We start from the raw sequence: 15,218 nt of genomic DNA on the forward strand, positions 1-15,218 counted from the left end.
ATTTTCATTTCAACCCAGCGAAGCGGGTAATATATGCTAGTTCGGTATAATATCAAATTATTTCACATCAAGATTGCATTCACTTTTTCAGTAGTTCATCTCTAACATGCTAAGAGACGCAATAAGTAAAAGGTACCACAGTCCACATCCTCAAGACATGTTTGGCCATATATTAGGTAAACAATGCAAGAGGATGCATATAGCGACTCTTAAGAAAGAATGTTAGTGTTCTACATCACAACTCCTTTTTCGGCATAACCTTATCAGCTGATTTGTCTTATATACATAATCCTAACTATATATAAAACTATATGAGCTGACATAAATTATTGAGGACTTCCTGTAGGGCTACAATAATTAAATTTGGCATGACTGTTGCTTTTTAAGACAAACAAACAGAAAAATTGCCAAAAGTGAATATTTTTAATTTTGGGGGTATAAGAGGGAATGAAAAATTTCCCTATGTTATTTAAATGGGCCTTTTTTGATCTATAATCCCTTTTTTTCAAGTAAGTCTTACTTAGAATTGGAATAGAATCTTGAAATTCGGTATGCTTATACGTTTTCGTTAGCACTATCTAAGTAAATCAGTAATAATAAAAAATTCGAACTTTAGAGTGGTTTTATAGGGAACTGAGAAATCTTTCCCATGTTATTTATATGGGATACCTTTTACACTCCCAAATTATTGAGCACTTCCTCTAGGGCTAGAATGATTAAATTTGGCATGATTGTTGCTTTTTAGGACAAACCCACAGGAAAAATGCCAGAAGTGAATATTTTTTATTTCTAGGGGGTCTAAAGAGAGGATGAAGAATTTTCCCATGTTATTTACATGGGCCTTTTTTTGGACCTGTGATCTCATGTTTTAGGTACTTGGAATAAAAACTTGAAATTCGGTATGCTTATACGTTTTCGTTAGCTTTACCTAAATGCATCATCAGAAATAAAAATTTCCAAACGTAGAGTGGGTTTATGGAGAACTGAAAAACCTTTCCCATGTTATTTATATGGGACGTCTTCTAGAGTAACTTGGGTAAAGATGCCCCACTTTTTCATTATTACCCATTCTCCACTCCTGCAACTGAGGTGAGGTTGTTGAATTTATGATCAATTAGAAGACTGATATCTTGTTTGCAATACCTCAAAAGACAATTTTATTTCAATAAATTTAAGAACTTAAAATAAACGATTTACAAAAACCATCAAGTGGGACATATTTGGCATGCATGTGGGGGAAAGATGCCCCAGTTCCACAATTTTTAATAATGTGTTCATAAACATCATAGAAACAGGCAACTATGCTTTTGTACTACTAATATTACTAACTTTAATTTCTGCTAATTATCTATCTAATTATAAAGAAATTTTTCGACAAAATGACAAGTATTCTCCATGTATTATAGTGGGGTGGGGGGACACTGAACAATTTCGTGGTAATTTACCTTATAAGCAAACGGTTCGCAACGAATGGAAGAAACTTTACATGGAATCGAAACCCCAATATGTTGTTCAACACTCGGTGCAAGCACTGCGCGATATCTGGTATAGAATGGATTCTACGTGCGTGGAAGTGAACACGTGTGTTCTGTTCAGAGTCACCCACGATCGAGAGGTGAAACTGAACACGGGAGGGGTGACACTGAACATTAAAAAAAGCACTAAAACTATGCAGAAATACTAAACGTGTATATATTTAGGGAAGAATAATCTGCATGTATGATCTGCCCAATAAAAACAAAGGAAGAGATTTACTAAAGTCAAAACAAAATCAATAATATATCTACTGTGTATTAAAACTCCTTGGGGAACGTAGACACCGTAGAACTAAGTAATGCTGACATGTGCTCACGCACTGGTTCTGCATCGTCCACATATAAAAAGTACATTGTCACCAGTGTTCACACAGACTGTGGTACCAACGGCTGCATCTTGAACATTAGATCCAGTTACATATTGCAGATATCCAGGACAGAGAAATGAAAGCGCTTGCAGCATTACATCACGTAATTAACGAAACATTTTCTCCTTTCTCGGCGCATGTCACGAACACTGCGAACAACCTTTGTCTGCTACAACACGCTTTGGTTTATTGTTGAAAGAAAGGTCATCTCTTCCACGTTGTAGATGTGTTCCGGAGAGTTGACCAAGCCAGTGCCTTCTACGGTTTGATGCAGGAGATCAAAATATTCTGTGACAACTTCCTTGCTGAAACCTTTTGCATTTGTAAGAGATAGCTGTTTCAGGATTCGTAATAATAATTCAGGGTTTCGTTTGAGAAACAATCGAAGCCAATCTTTTCCCGCCGATCGCGTCTCCCTGTCGAAAAGATGTTTCAGTGCTTTCTTTTCAGCATAGTCAAATGCGGCTTTTCTTACATTTTGCGGCGTTATAGGGAAAGCTTTCCGTACCACCTTGGGCAACAAGTTTGCCATTTCGTCTTCCTCTTCTTTCCCAAACACGAGCTGACCTCCTTGTGACCTCCTAATGACAGATTTCAATCGCAAGTGTAACGTGCCCTTGGGTATCTCGTATTTCTCGGCAGCCTAGCAAAGGGACAGTTTTTTTTTTCGAAGGCCTGCGCCATTGTTTGCTCATTCCATCGTTCGTATTTTGTGCCATTCTTTACTCTCTTGTAGTTTCTGGGCAGCTGTAATGAAACATGAAACCCTGATAAGGCACTGTATACAAATTGTACAGTAAAAACATCATAACAGCAATACAAAGCTGTGTTCAGTGTCACCCCATCAAATCTGTTCAGAGTAGCCCCACAACGCAGGTTCTCGGTTAAGTGTTCGTAATTTTTCACAGATGGCAGCCCCAGTCACCATATAGCAGTCAGGCATGACTAAACCCCCGGTAAACTTCCACGCATCAACAACGTGGTTCTGTGCTGCCTCTCATAGAAATTACACACTATATACACAAGGTCTCAAACTACAGTATGGCTATTTTATTACTTGATCCTTACATTTGTATTTGTCTCTTTCGCTTTCCTCTCCAAAACGAACATGAGTTTCTCACGTCGCACGAATAGTTAGCTCAGCACACAAACGTCTTCCAATTCCACCACTTTCTATCAAACTCAAGGTGGCGGTTTTAGAAAACAAATGACAAACGTTAATATGTTCAGAGTCGCCCGCCGTTCAGAGTCCCCCCACCCTACTCTATATTTTTTAAATCTGCTTGTAAACAATGGATAAAAATAAAAGAGAAAAAAAAGAATTGTGGACCTTCACATTGTTATCATTTGTTCATTTTTTTCAAACTTGGATTCTTGCAATCACAATTAATGCAGTGACTTGCAGTGAACCTACAGTTTATATCCCAACCACCATAATCGTTCAAATTTTCCAAGACGTTCACACTGTGCATCAAAGGGACACGTACTAGCAACTAGACCAAAGGAGAAAAAATGAAATGAAATCTTTGAGTTTTACGTCCCACGGTTATGCCGATTAGGCTAAAGGAGACGGTGATGATGAGTAATGGAGGAAATTGTGGAATGAAGAAAGTGGAAGAAAATGGGAGAACCCCGAGAAAACCCACGCACACGGTGTTTGTCCACCACAAAGTTCACAAGACCAGAGGGGAGGACGACTTTCTTTTAATATGTAAAAACCTGCTTCCTGAAAAAGTAATACCTCCACTTATAAGAACTTGCTAGCTACAACACTACTACACCTGTGATGATATCTGATTTATTACTGGAAATAGGCTACTCTTCATTTTGCAATGAAGGGATATTTGATTCACCCAGAAATTTACTTTTCAAAATAATTCAACCAGATAAAGGAAGTTCTGACAAATCAAGTGTGTCGCAGGACCCCTCCCGCAAGGACTTTTTTAGTATAATATTTTGAACAACCCTCATACATATTCAATTCGCACAAATGGCTCAAGACTCAATCGATGCACATTCTTGGTCATATACATATATGTGAAGTGCATTCAGTCAAATGTTGATCACGTAAAGAGCGAAAAGAAAAAAAAAAGTTTATAAATAGAATATTGCATCATTGAAAGTAGCAACCCAGCCACGAAACGAAGCCACTACTCCAAATGGGAATTTCCCGTTTACTTCTGAGTGAGCAATTAATTACAGGTTATTACAGAACAATTAGCGTTTCATATTCAAACTAAACATTGTTTAAAACATCACGAACGTACAAATCCTTGCAACACATCATAAACTGGTTGTCCCGAACAGAAATCTTAAACCTTTAATGTTATAAAGTGGGGCATCTTTGCTTCGATTTCACTGGGGCAACTTTCCCAATTTTGAAGCAAAATCGCCCCAGTCGATCATGTGACATACTCATGGAAGAAGAAACACTACAAAACATATTAGCGTTTGTTAAAGACTGATGTTCTTAAGCAATTATGTTTCATTCATGTACTTCTATTTAACTATCGTCAAAAGCATCACTACTTTCCACTCTCTAAAATTACAGACACTGAAATAAGACTAACTTAGCTTTGTGAGCAGGCCAGAACAAAAGCATCTTCTTTCTCCGATGCAATTTCCACACATATTTACTCAAGAGTGTGTACCCTTTCACGCGCATGGCAAGTCCTGTGCCCACAAGTCACAGGCCTCGAGTAATTCGAGCAGGGGCGTCTTCACTCAGTGGGGCATCTTTACCCAAGATACTATATATCCCAAAATGTTTAGGCACTTCCGGCAGGATTAGAATGATGAAATTTGGCATGATTGTAGCCTTCCAGGACTAACCGAAAGGAAAATTGACAAAACTGAATATTTTTATTTTTTTAGGGATCTAAAGGGGGATGAAGAAGTTCCCATGCTATTTAAATGGGCGTTTTCTTAGGATGCAAAATCTTATCTTTTAGATAGTTGAAACAGGAAAAGAAATGATAGAATTGTGGGTTCAAGAGGTGCGAGGCCGTAGGCCGAGAAATACAGTGTGTGGGGACGAAGCCCCCGAATGGGCAGATTCAGGAAATATGAAGAGCAAGTTTACGAAATTCATTGTTGATGCAAAGGCTGATAGATAAGAAATGCGAAGCCGTAGGCCGAGCATACTTGGGGTTCTGTGCGTGGAGCCCCCAGCTAGTCTTATCTTGACTATATATAAAACTACATGAGCTGACAAATTATTGAGCACTTCTTGTAGGGCTACAATGATGAAATTTGGCATGATTGTAGCTTTCCGGAAGTAACCCACAAGAAAATTACCAAAAGTGAATATTTTTTAATTTTTAGGGGGACGAAAGAGGGGATGAAGAATTTTCCTATGTTATTTAAGTGGTCTTTTTTTTTTTTTTTTTTTTTGGACCTATAATCTCATGTTTTAAGTACTTAGAATTGGAATAAAAACTTGAAATTCGGTATGCTTGTACGTTTTCGTTAGCATTACCTAAATGAGTCATCAGAAATGAAAATTTTCAACCGTAGAGTGTTTTATGGGGAACTGAAAAATCTTTCCCATGTTATTTATATGGGACGTCTTCTACACCCCAAAATGTTTAGGCACTTCCTGCAGGATTAGAATAATGAAATTTAGCATTATTATAGCCTTCCAGGACTAACCGACAGGAAAATTGATAAAACTGACTATTTTTAAATTTTTAGGGGTCTAAAGGGGGATCAAGAAGTTCCCATGCTATTTAAATGGGCGTTTTCTTGGGATACAAAATTTTATTTTTTAGGCAGTTGAAATAGGAAAAGAAACGATAGAATTGTGGGTTCAAGTGGTGCGAAGCCGTAGGCCGAGCAAAGACAGTGTGTGGGGGCGAAGGCCCCGGATGAGCAGATTCAGAAAATATGAAAAGCAAGTTCACGAAATTCACTTTCAAAGGTCGATAGATAAGAAATGCGAGGTCGTAAGCCGAGCGAACTCGGGGTCTGGGGGGTGGAACCTCCAGCTAGCCAAAGGCTAGTCTATATTATAAAATTGAAAGTGACTATGTTTGTGACTCTTAATCTCTTGAACCGCAAGACCGATCTCGATCAAATTTTCAACATAGATGCGGTTCTAGGTTGGGTGTGTTTTTTTTATCTATTTACTTTGACAGTACAACTTTAGGGGAGGGGGAGGAGAAGGACATAGAAAAAATCAATAAAACTTAATAACTCTTGAACCACTCGACCGATCTTGATCAAATTTCCAATGTAGATGAGGTTTCTGACTGGGATGATTTTTATCATTTCACTTTGACGGAGCAACGTACCGAAGGGGATGTAGGGGGAGATATACAAAAATCAATAAATATAAAAATAAAAGCGACTATGTTCGTGAATTAATTACTTTTGAACCATCCGATCGATCTCAATCAAATTTTCAACATATATGAAGTTCAAACCCGGGAAGTTTTTTAATCACTTCATTTTGACAGTAGACCTTAGAGGAGGGGAAATATATGAAAATAAATAAAACTTAATAACTCTTGAACCACCCGACCGATCTCGATCAAACTTTGAACATAGATAAGGTTCGGGCCCGGGATGTTTTCTTCATTTCACTTTTACAACGCAAATAAGGAGAGGGAGAGGGGGAGATAGATAGGTAAAAAGAATAAAGATAAAAGTGCCCGTCTTCGTGACTTCATCACGCTTTAACCACAGGACGATCCTAATCAAATTTCTAATATGGATGAAGTTCGGACCTGGGGTGGTTTTTATCATATCACTTTGACGGTAGATCTTAGGGGAGAGGGAGGGGAGGGGACAAATATATAAAAATAAATAAAATTTAGTAACTCTTGAATCACCCAACCAATCTCGATCAAATTTTCATCATAGATGAGGTTCGGGCCTGGAATGGTATTTACCTATTCACTTTGACGATAGAACTTACGGGGACATATATAAAAATAAATATAACTTAATAACTCTTGAACCACCGGGCCGATCTCGATCAAATTTTCGACCTTGATTAACTTCGAACATGAAATGATTTTTGTCATATCACTTTGACGATGTAACTTAAAGGAGGGGAAAGATATTTACAAATGATCAAAAATGACCGAGTTGAATCTATAGTTTTTGAGGTCGCTGAGATGAACAGTGACACTTCTGCCATTTAAATCCAATTTGAGCCCCGCAAAAATAATATCAGTGTCGAATTCATACTTTTCGGGGTCACTGAGATGAACAATGACACTTCCAATGCCGTGGCCCGCAACATGGGGAGGAGAGGGGATATATTAAAATCATCGAAAATGACCAATATCAAGGAGCGCTTTAGTAATAGTAAAAAATGACTGATTAACTAAATATATTACTATTTTAATTGATGCTAGTTCTATATTATATGCAATAGTATCATATATACTTCTATTTTCATATTTATATTGTTCAATGTAAATATCGGCAATACAAAATATCAATATCAATATTGAAATACTTGTATGTTTTTTGTAGTTTCAATCAAATCAGAAGGTCAGGTATTGGGGATAAGGGCCGTCTTACGCATCCTTTTGCATTGTTTGCTTAATATATGGCCAAACCTGTCTTGAGAATGTGAACCGTGGCACCTTTTACGTGCTGCAAGCAGTGACGGTTTTAGCGGGTAGACAGGGTAGGCACGGGCTACCCAAAAATTTTGAAAAAATTATAAACACTAAAAGATATAATAAAGAGTAACCAATTTTCCACTTTTTATATTAATGGTAAATAATTACTTAATAAACAGCATCAACCACTACTGTAAAAGTAATTTCCTATATACATTAATCAGTCAAATGTGCATATGTATCCATATGCGAGGTAGCGGGCCCACCCAAAATTAAAATCTTAAAGCCGCCCCTGACTGCGAGACTTAGCATGTTGGAGGTGAATTACTGGAAAAATGAATGAAATTTTATTGTGAAATGACTTGATACTAGACCGAGGTAAGGTTGTCTTATCTTCGTTTCAGCTGTAATGTCAAATGGCTTTCCTGCAACTGAGTCAATCAATTTTCCATTTCTCTGCACGTAGATTTTTTAAAAAAATCACTTTCATTTTTTACTGAAATAGATGTGAATAACACTGTTAATAACAGAATTGTATCTAGTCATTTTTCCGAGAAGAACAGGTAGAATAATATATAAAATTTATGATAAAACTTAAAGAAATGGTTATTCTTCCTACAGAATCTGTTACAATTACCAAAGAAAAATTCTCTTGAGGAAATATCTCCTTGGACAGAATTCCTCGTCTCAAAAGATTAGGCAGAAAGGGAATTCCCGTTCTGCCTAAAGATAAGATCATTTAAAATATTTTCTAGATAGTGCTGGAAGGCCTTTAGGCAGAACGAGAAGACACCATTAAAAATCTTGCTATTTTGTTTTTTTAAAAGATTTTGAATTCTTGTTTTTAATGTCAATAGAATAAAACAACTTACTTTCGACAAGATAAATTTTCAAGCAAAGCACGCAACGCAAGATGGAATGGGGATCAACCTTTACACGGCTGTGATCGTCCCAACAACGTTTGATCAATCGATTGCCAACAATTTCATCGAAAATTCATTACAAATATGATGAGTGGTGCATTCCTACCCGTACACAAAACAGATGATGATCATGCGCTACTCGGCGCTCCGTGACTACTGACCACAAAAACAACAGATGAAAATTGTGTAACGTTCAGTGTTGCCAACTTACTAGAACAGAAATGGTAGGTATTTCAGAAGTCGTGTTCTTTATGGGACACCCTGTATAAAGTGAAACTGATCTTGTGGGTGATTGGATTACAGGAAAGTTTGTTTTTATCAAGTTAAAATTCGTACCCTGAGGGGTGTATACGAACCAAATTTTATGCAAAAAGAAAAAAAAATTCAGAAGCCTCTCAAGTCTACTTAGGAGTTTATATAGCGTTAAGGGACTTAACTCCTCACATTATATAAACTCTCATATGTAAAAAAAGTAAGGGGACACATGTTCCTGAGTTTCCAAAAATTCTGGTTTTAAGGGCGGAAGCAGGTAGTTTGTATGTTGTATTACCACATTGAAATAGAGGTTGTTTTTTGTTTGCGATCGCATCACGAGAAAATGGCTTACCCGTTTGATACGAATTTGGAACATGGTAACAACAACATACTAGGTTTTTCTCATGTCACCTGATTAAAGGGCGTATCTTAAGTGGATAGAACAGTTCAAAATTTTATACCAAAAATATATTATCTTACGTCTTTCTATCATAACATTTTCATTGAAATATGTACCCTAAAGAGGTTACGGGTTCAAACACTTTCGATAAGTCTATTCTCTCCGTTCAAAGAACAACCACCTCGGCTAGTATTTTATAGATTTCCAGTTCTCACAGGGATTAACATTCTTGGTTTTTCTTAAAAGAATATAATGAGAAACAGTGATAAAATTAGTAATAATAGGAAGAACTGGATAAATAAGGCAAGACAAAATAGACCAAGTCACTAATTTTCGAGAGCTACTTGGCACTATTACCAAAATATGAAATGCAAATGATCATAGGTATTCTACGATGAGTGGTAGGTCATTCAAGGTTCCATACCTTGTTTTTCAACTAATTCTTCGTCTTCACGTATCAATTTTCTGTTTTAATATCATCCATCAATTATAGCCCCTTTCATATCCTCCCTTTCATATTCTTCTTAATCTGCATCTTTCATGTTGTACAATCCCTTCTCAAACAATACACAAATCAGCTTCTCTTCTCTTTCCTAATTACATCTAAAATTGTTCTATTCTATCCGTTATGTATTTCTAACGTTTCCTTGTTCGTTTTCTGTTCGTTCCACCTATTTTTTCATTCTTCTCCACATCCACATCTTTATAAAACGCAAAGGAGAAACTTATATATACCATATAAAAGCGATTGTGAGTTTGAGTGTTGCCTCATCAGGCAATAATAACTGAAACATTAAATTAATTTTGGCATGTTTATAAACCTTATGTCCTGACATGAATAGTGACAATTTAGACGCAGCTTACGTTCACGGTTAGTACCACTAGATATCCTAGGAGATGGAAAGAGGGTGACATGTAAAAATAAACGAAAACAACCGATATTAATGTCTGAGCCGTAGTTCTTGGAGTCGCTGAAATGAATAATGACACCCCAGATGTCATTTAAGTCTAAGTTGAGCTCCATCGAAAAATGGGGGTATGAAAGGTTGATGACGGGTATGGGGTAGGATGATGACGGATTTTTAACATTATAATCTCACTGAAATGCGTACCTTAGGGGAGGAAAGAGGGTTCAACTACTCCCCACAAACCTTTTTCGCGCAAGAATGGTATTTTAGGTAGTAAAATATAAATGGAAAAACAAACCTCGAGGAGAAAACAAATACATATTTTATGCATCCCTGAACAAAGAGTTTAAAAAGTTGATCAAATATTTCTTGTATTGCATTTTATTGGACAAAAAAAAAAAAAAAAAACACTTGATCCAAGGCTAGATCAGATACAAATCGAGTAGAGGTTAATACACTATTTTAAGCAGTAGACAAGGTGTCTTATAGCCTCAGTGCTGAAGAGGGAACTTATATTAATCAACTACAAAAAATACGGTAGAATATTATTAGGGGCTTTTAAATTGTGATTATATGCATACGGTTTGCAGATGATATGGGGCTTGTTGCAGAATCTGAAGAGAGAATCAATAAGATGTTAGAAAACTTGAGGAAGGGCCAGTGGCGTAACTAAGGGCTTGGGGGCACCCCGCAGACAACGTGGAATGGTGCCCCTTCTCTACGTCCTACATCACGATTTGGGGCCCCGTGATGGCTTCGGGCCCCCCGAAATGCGGGGTCTGCGGGGCCCTTATTTATGCTCCTGGGAAGGGTTGTGAAGAATATGGAATGAAAATAAATGTTAGAAAGACAAAAGCCATGGTGATTGGAACTAATGGGTCGTTGTCAAATATAGAAATAGAAAGGGAGAAAATAGAACAGTGACTAATTTTCGATACCTGGGTAGTATTCCTAGTAATGATATGAAGTGCGAACGTGAAATAAAAGCAAGGACAGGAATGGTGAAAGGAGCTTTTATAAGAAAGTACTACTTTGTAGGACCTTGAATAAAGAGATGAGTAAAAAATAAAATGTTTCGAGTGGAGTATTGTGCGGTTTGGGTCAGAAACATGAACATTCCGCAAAAATGATGACAAACTACTGGAAGCTTTTGAACTGTGGGTGTGGAGAGGAATGGAGAAAATTACCTGGGTCGAGATGAAAACGAATGAGATCGTTAGAAATGATGGGGGAGAAAACAACTATTATAGATGTTATTAAGAAGAGGAAGAGAAATTAATTGGGACATTGGCTAAGAAGGAACTGTATCATGAGGGATGTTTCAGAGGGTATGGTCGCAGGAAAGAGAGGGAGAAGGCGAAGGAGATTAAAATTACTTGACGATATCAAAACAGAAAAATCATACGCGAAGACGAAGAGGTTAGCACAAGATCGTGCAGCATCGAAGCTTCTCAGTTCCAGCAAGTGACCTGCCAACAATGGAAGAATACCTATGATGATGATGATGATAATTAAATTATGGATGCATAGAAAATGGAGGATTGTGTAGCCTGACGGAACACTATATAGAATCAAAGGAATAATTTCCATACTGGAGGTAAGTAAGAGGAAAAGAAGAAACCTGCTAGAGCATTACGAAGACGTTGCATTACAAGGGAGTTGATAAACATATGGTAGAAGGTAAAAGGAGGAGGGGATATATGCAATTAATGGACAGTTGAAAAACAGATATTCACCACGTAAACACAAAAAGGTTAGCTGAGTACCGTATCAGAGCTCCGTAATTTGCGGAAATGGATACGCCAGTGATGGCACTACGCTTAAGATTATATGAATAATTTCCGTGCATAAATTCTTAATCTGCAGCAGATTTACGTATTACCAAAATTAAATATCAGTTTACTTGAATGTACGTTTTATGGTTTTAAATTTTGGACTAATGTGATAGCATCTTCTTTTTGTTGACCACACAGAAGAGAAAGATTCAAAAATACTAAGATAAAAATAATTTATAAAATTAAATTGTGAATATTCAGAACCAAGAGTTATAAAGTGCTTGCTTCCATGATTCAAGATATAAAATAAACGTTCTTATAAAAGCAAAAGGCCCGAGTTTATGAGTAGCACTAATATGCAGGTCTCAAAACATTCAAGAGTTGGGGTTGCATAGTATTTCTAGGCAAAAGTATTTAGATGTGCTTAATTCCTCAAAAAAGCAGGAGACCTGGAGGCCTATCAGTCACGATTACTTCTAATAGTTGTCGCTAGCTGGGCTGCCTTTTACCCCACGCCAAGATATGTCGCTACCGTGCAGACAATTTGCAAAAAACCAGAGGCTTGGAAGGGAATAACTAGTATCTTTAAACTAAATATTATACAATTGCGGCTTATGAAGGTATATGGACGCCCAGCTGACTTTTAATTGGATGATGTGTGGTGAGCACCATCATAATTATTTCTGGCCTTCTAGATCAAAGATTCTTTTATATCTTTATTGCTAATTGCTTCACAATTCTGGATTAACACAATTTTCTGGCTTATGGAAAATCGAACCTAGTACTGGCCGTATCGAAGACATGACAGAGCAACCAAAGACAAGAGTACAGTATTTCTTTAAGGAAAAATATTTTAAATTACGCTAAATCTAACATTAATACTTATTTGTCTCTTAAAAAAAAAAAAAAAAAAAAAAAACTTGAATGTCAATAGAGTGACATTAATTCTGCAAAAAAGAAACGAAAATAATAATAATAATAATTATTATTATAAGAAAGTTAAAAGGAAAATTTACCTTTTCCACTTTTACTAAGGACAATCATTCGACTGTGTCGTAATGAGTTTCTTGTTGGCGCATGTCGTCCAGCGATTGGCGTATTTGCAATATTCTGCGGAACTGTGGTACTGAGACAATTTGCCTGGGAGGGGCTACGGTCCATGCCAGGCCTTCGGGCTCCCGTTGCCGATGCTGATGCCCCCTGGTGCGGGTGTTGGTGATTATGATGGACGGAGGGTCCCTGAAGATCCCCCGTCGAGGCGGTAGTACTTCCTCGAAGATTGTCATACAAACTAACGGGTCGCGATCTGTCCCCGCCATTACTGGTGGAATTTGCTGGCATGCGGACACAACCGGTAGGTTGTTTTGCTCGGGGTAATGTATGGCTCATCATAACAAGGTGATGAAAAGCTGTTCTAGTATTCCAAGGACGTTAAAGTAATTAACGTCAGAAGAAAAACAATCGAAAGTGTCTGAAAGCACTTTAAAAAAATCATTAGATGTTTCGAAACACACTGCCTTGCACCTTTTGAACGTAACAGCGAGTCATCTTTGTTTCTTTTTTGTTAACTGCATTTACAATATTTCCCCCCTACCATTTCGGTCACAGTTAACGCACGGTTGCTTGGGCTTAGCTAAAAGTGTTTTCGAAGTTAAAAAACACTTACACTATGTATCAATATAGGTTCATTGAACGCTCTTAATGTGCTATACTGTCCACACACAAGAAGACACACACGTACACTATACACTCTGAGAAACCATGTAGGTACAGACTGAATATCGTATTCAATGCACCACCACGCATGCCTTCAACACACACACACACGTCGAAAGGACAAGAGGCACATATTGTTTCCTGACGTCACGACTTCCGTGGTGCGTTACCTGTCCTCTTGATGAACATGACAAAAGAGGTTGCAGCTATTTCCTGAGTAACTGTCAATGGGAATTCAATGTAAACACACAGCACACATGATTTAACGCGCGGAATACAGAACACATGACGAGTAGTTTACATCTCCTTTCAGGGAAGTTTAAAAAAAAAAAAAAAACTGCGCGACCTCTGGAAATGTTTTGAAGAGCCACGTGAAGCCCTCTACGCCTGGCTGGTTGTAATGCACTCGTGATTGAGGTTGTACGGTTTTAAAAGGCTATGCTGCTCCTATCTATGTTGCACCCTGGTCGGTCACCCTGCCTACGCACTCTCTGGCCTTGTTCCTATCTTGTACACCCGATGAAGGCGTAGGCAGAGCTTGTACTCGGTGACTGAGGCTGAAGAAGGTTGGATCCAAAACCCAACGAAGCGAGATTTTGCAATGCCTCACGTCAACAACGTGTTTCGGGAGAAAGCAGCTGGATGAGAGGGAAAAAAATAAGGCAGCCTCCTTTCACATAGGCCATAACTCGCTCTACTAAGAAAGGAGCATATAGATCTTGTCACGATTATTCCTTCCTTCTCCGCACGGACCTTTTAAAAGCTCTCCTTCACTCAAGAGTGTATAGCACAAGAGTCGTAGATGCTCGGGCACTGTTGAAACAAGGTTTATATATTTTTTTAACACCAAGACCGTACGTAAGGGCGGAAACAGTCTTCTGTATTTTAAAAATAAACCTTTTCACGTATTTCCCCCTTTCGTCTTGAACTCGAGACACACACACAACGAACAGTAGTAGTCCAACTGTGGAGGGGAGAGGATACGTTTGTTAGGATATAGCGGCAACCTCCCTGCAAATTAGATTTGCAGCCAGCTGGTAAGACAGACGATAAAACGTCACCCCCTTACCACCACACTCACTGAACTACCTTGTCAAACAGCGTAACACGTGCGAACAGTCGACTTTTTTTAAAGCTCTAAGTTTCTTATCAACCAAGCCCTGCCAGTATTTTACTACAGATATGTCAGTCTGCGTTTTCTCTTCGTTGTTTTGAAGTTGTTAAAAACATCACAAAATCGCCTGACGTGCTTTGTCACGGATTAGCAACCGGTGTCACCTTTCCAGGTTTATCACACGCACACTTCAGTGACTTTTCGCGATTTATTCCTCCGCACTTACTCCTGGAAGCTAGCAAACTGAGCACAAATGAATGAGGAACAGCTGTCCGAAGCACACGACCATGAGCGGCAGGTGTATGAACCAAGCACAGATGCACTTACACAAAAAGACTGGTTATACAAACTAAAAGCATTTCAAGATGTTTCAAATTTTGAATCAAAATACAAACAAGAAATTCTTTACAATGCGGACTCTTGCGTCTACGCGAGGTTTCTGTACATACAATACTAATCACTGTCAAAAATTATCATTATTATTATTTTTTTTTTCTAATGAGAACATTGCGTGGCCTCCGAGCAACTTTCACTTTGCATTGAATTGCCCGTGGTAGGGTTGCCAGCTGTTATTACGACATCATGTTGTGAAAAATAAACACAATGTAACGCTAAAAAGAAATCAGAAACGTTGCGTAATAAATAATT

General features: G+C 37.9%; 1 protein-coding gene and 1 long non-coding RNA gene across 4 annotated transcripts in view; one reads left to right on the top strand and one right to left on the bottom strand.

Moving 5' to 3' along the window:
- Positions 1-15,218, top strand: part of LOC145674483 (uncharacterized) — a 495,535-nt gene that overhangs the window by 254,253 nt on the left and 226,064 nt on the right. The gene's annotated exons all lie outside the window — the stretch shown is intronic.
- LOC145673909 (sarcospan) overlaps positions 1-15,218 on the bottom strand; it is a 273,451-nt gene that overhangs the window by 101,556 nt on the left and 156,677 nt on the right. The window contains exon 1 of one of the 3 annotated variants that reach the window (XM_081743721.1): positions 12,757-15,071. The exons of 1 other annotated variant lie outside the window; for it this stretch is intronic. In XM_081743721.1, the coding sequence (XP_081599847.1) occupies positions 12,757-13,132 (376 nt within the window). In that variant the 5' untranslated portion in view covers positions 13,133-15,071. Of the gene's footprint in view, positions 1-12,756; positions 15,072-15,218 lie in introns of those variants that run through there. One more of the 3 variants, XM_081743722.1, reaches the window with a different exon arrangement.

This window comes from Thermobia domestica, chromosome 17 (assembly GCF_964235325.1).
Source record: "Thermobia domestica chromosome 17, izTheDome1.hap1.1, whole genome shotgun sequence".
Classification (NCBI taxonomy): Eukaryota; Metazoa; Arthropoda; class Insecta; order Zygentoma; family Lepismatidae; genus Thermobia; species Thermobia domestica.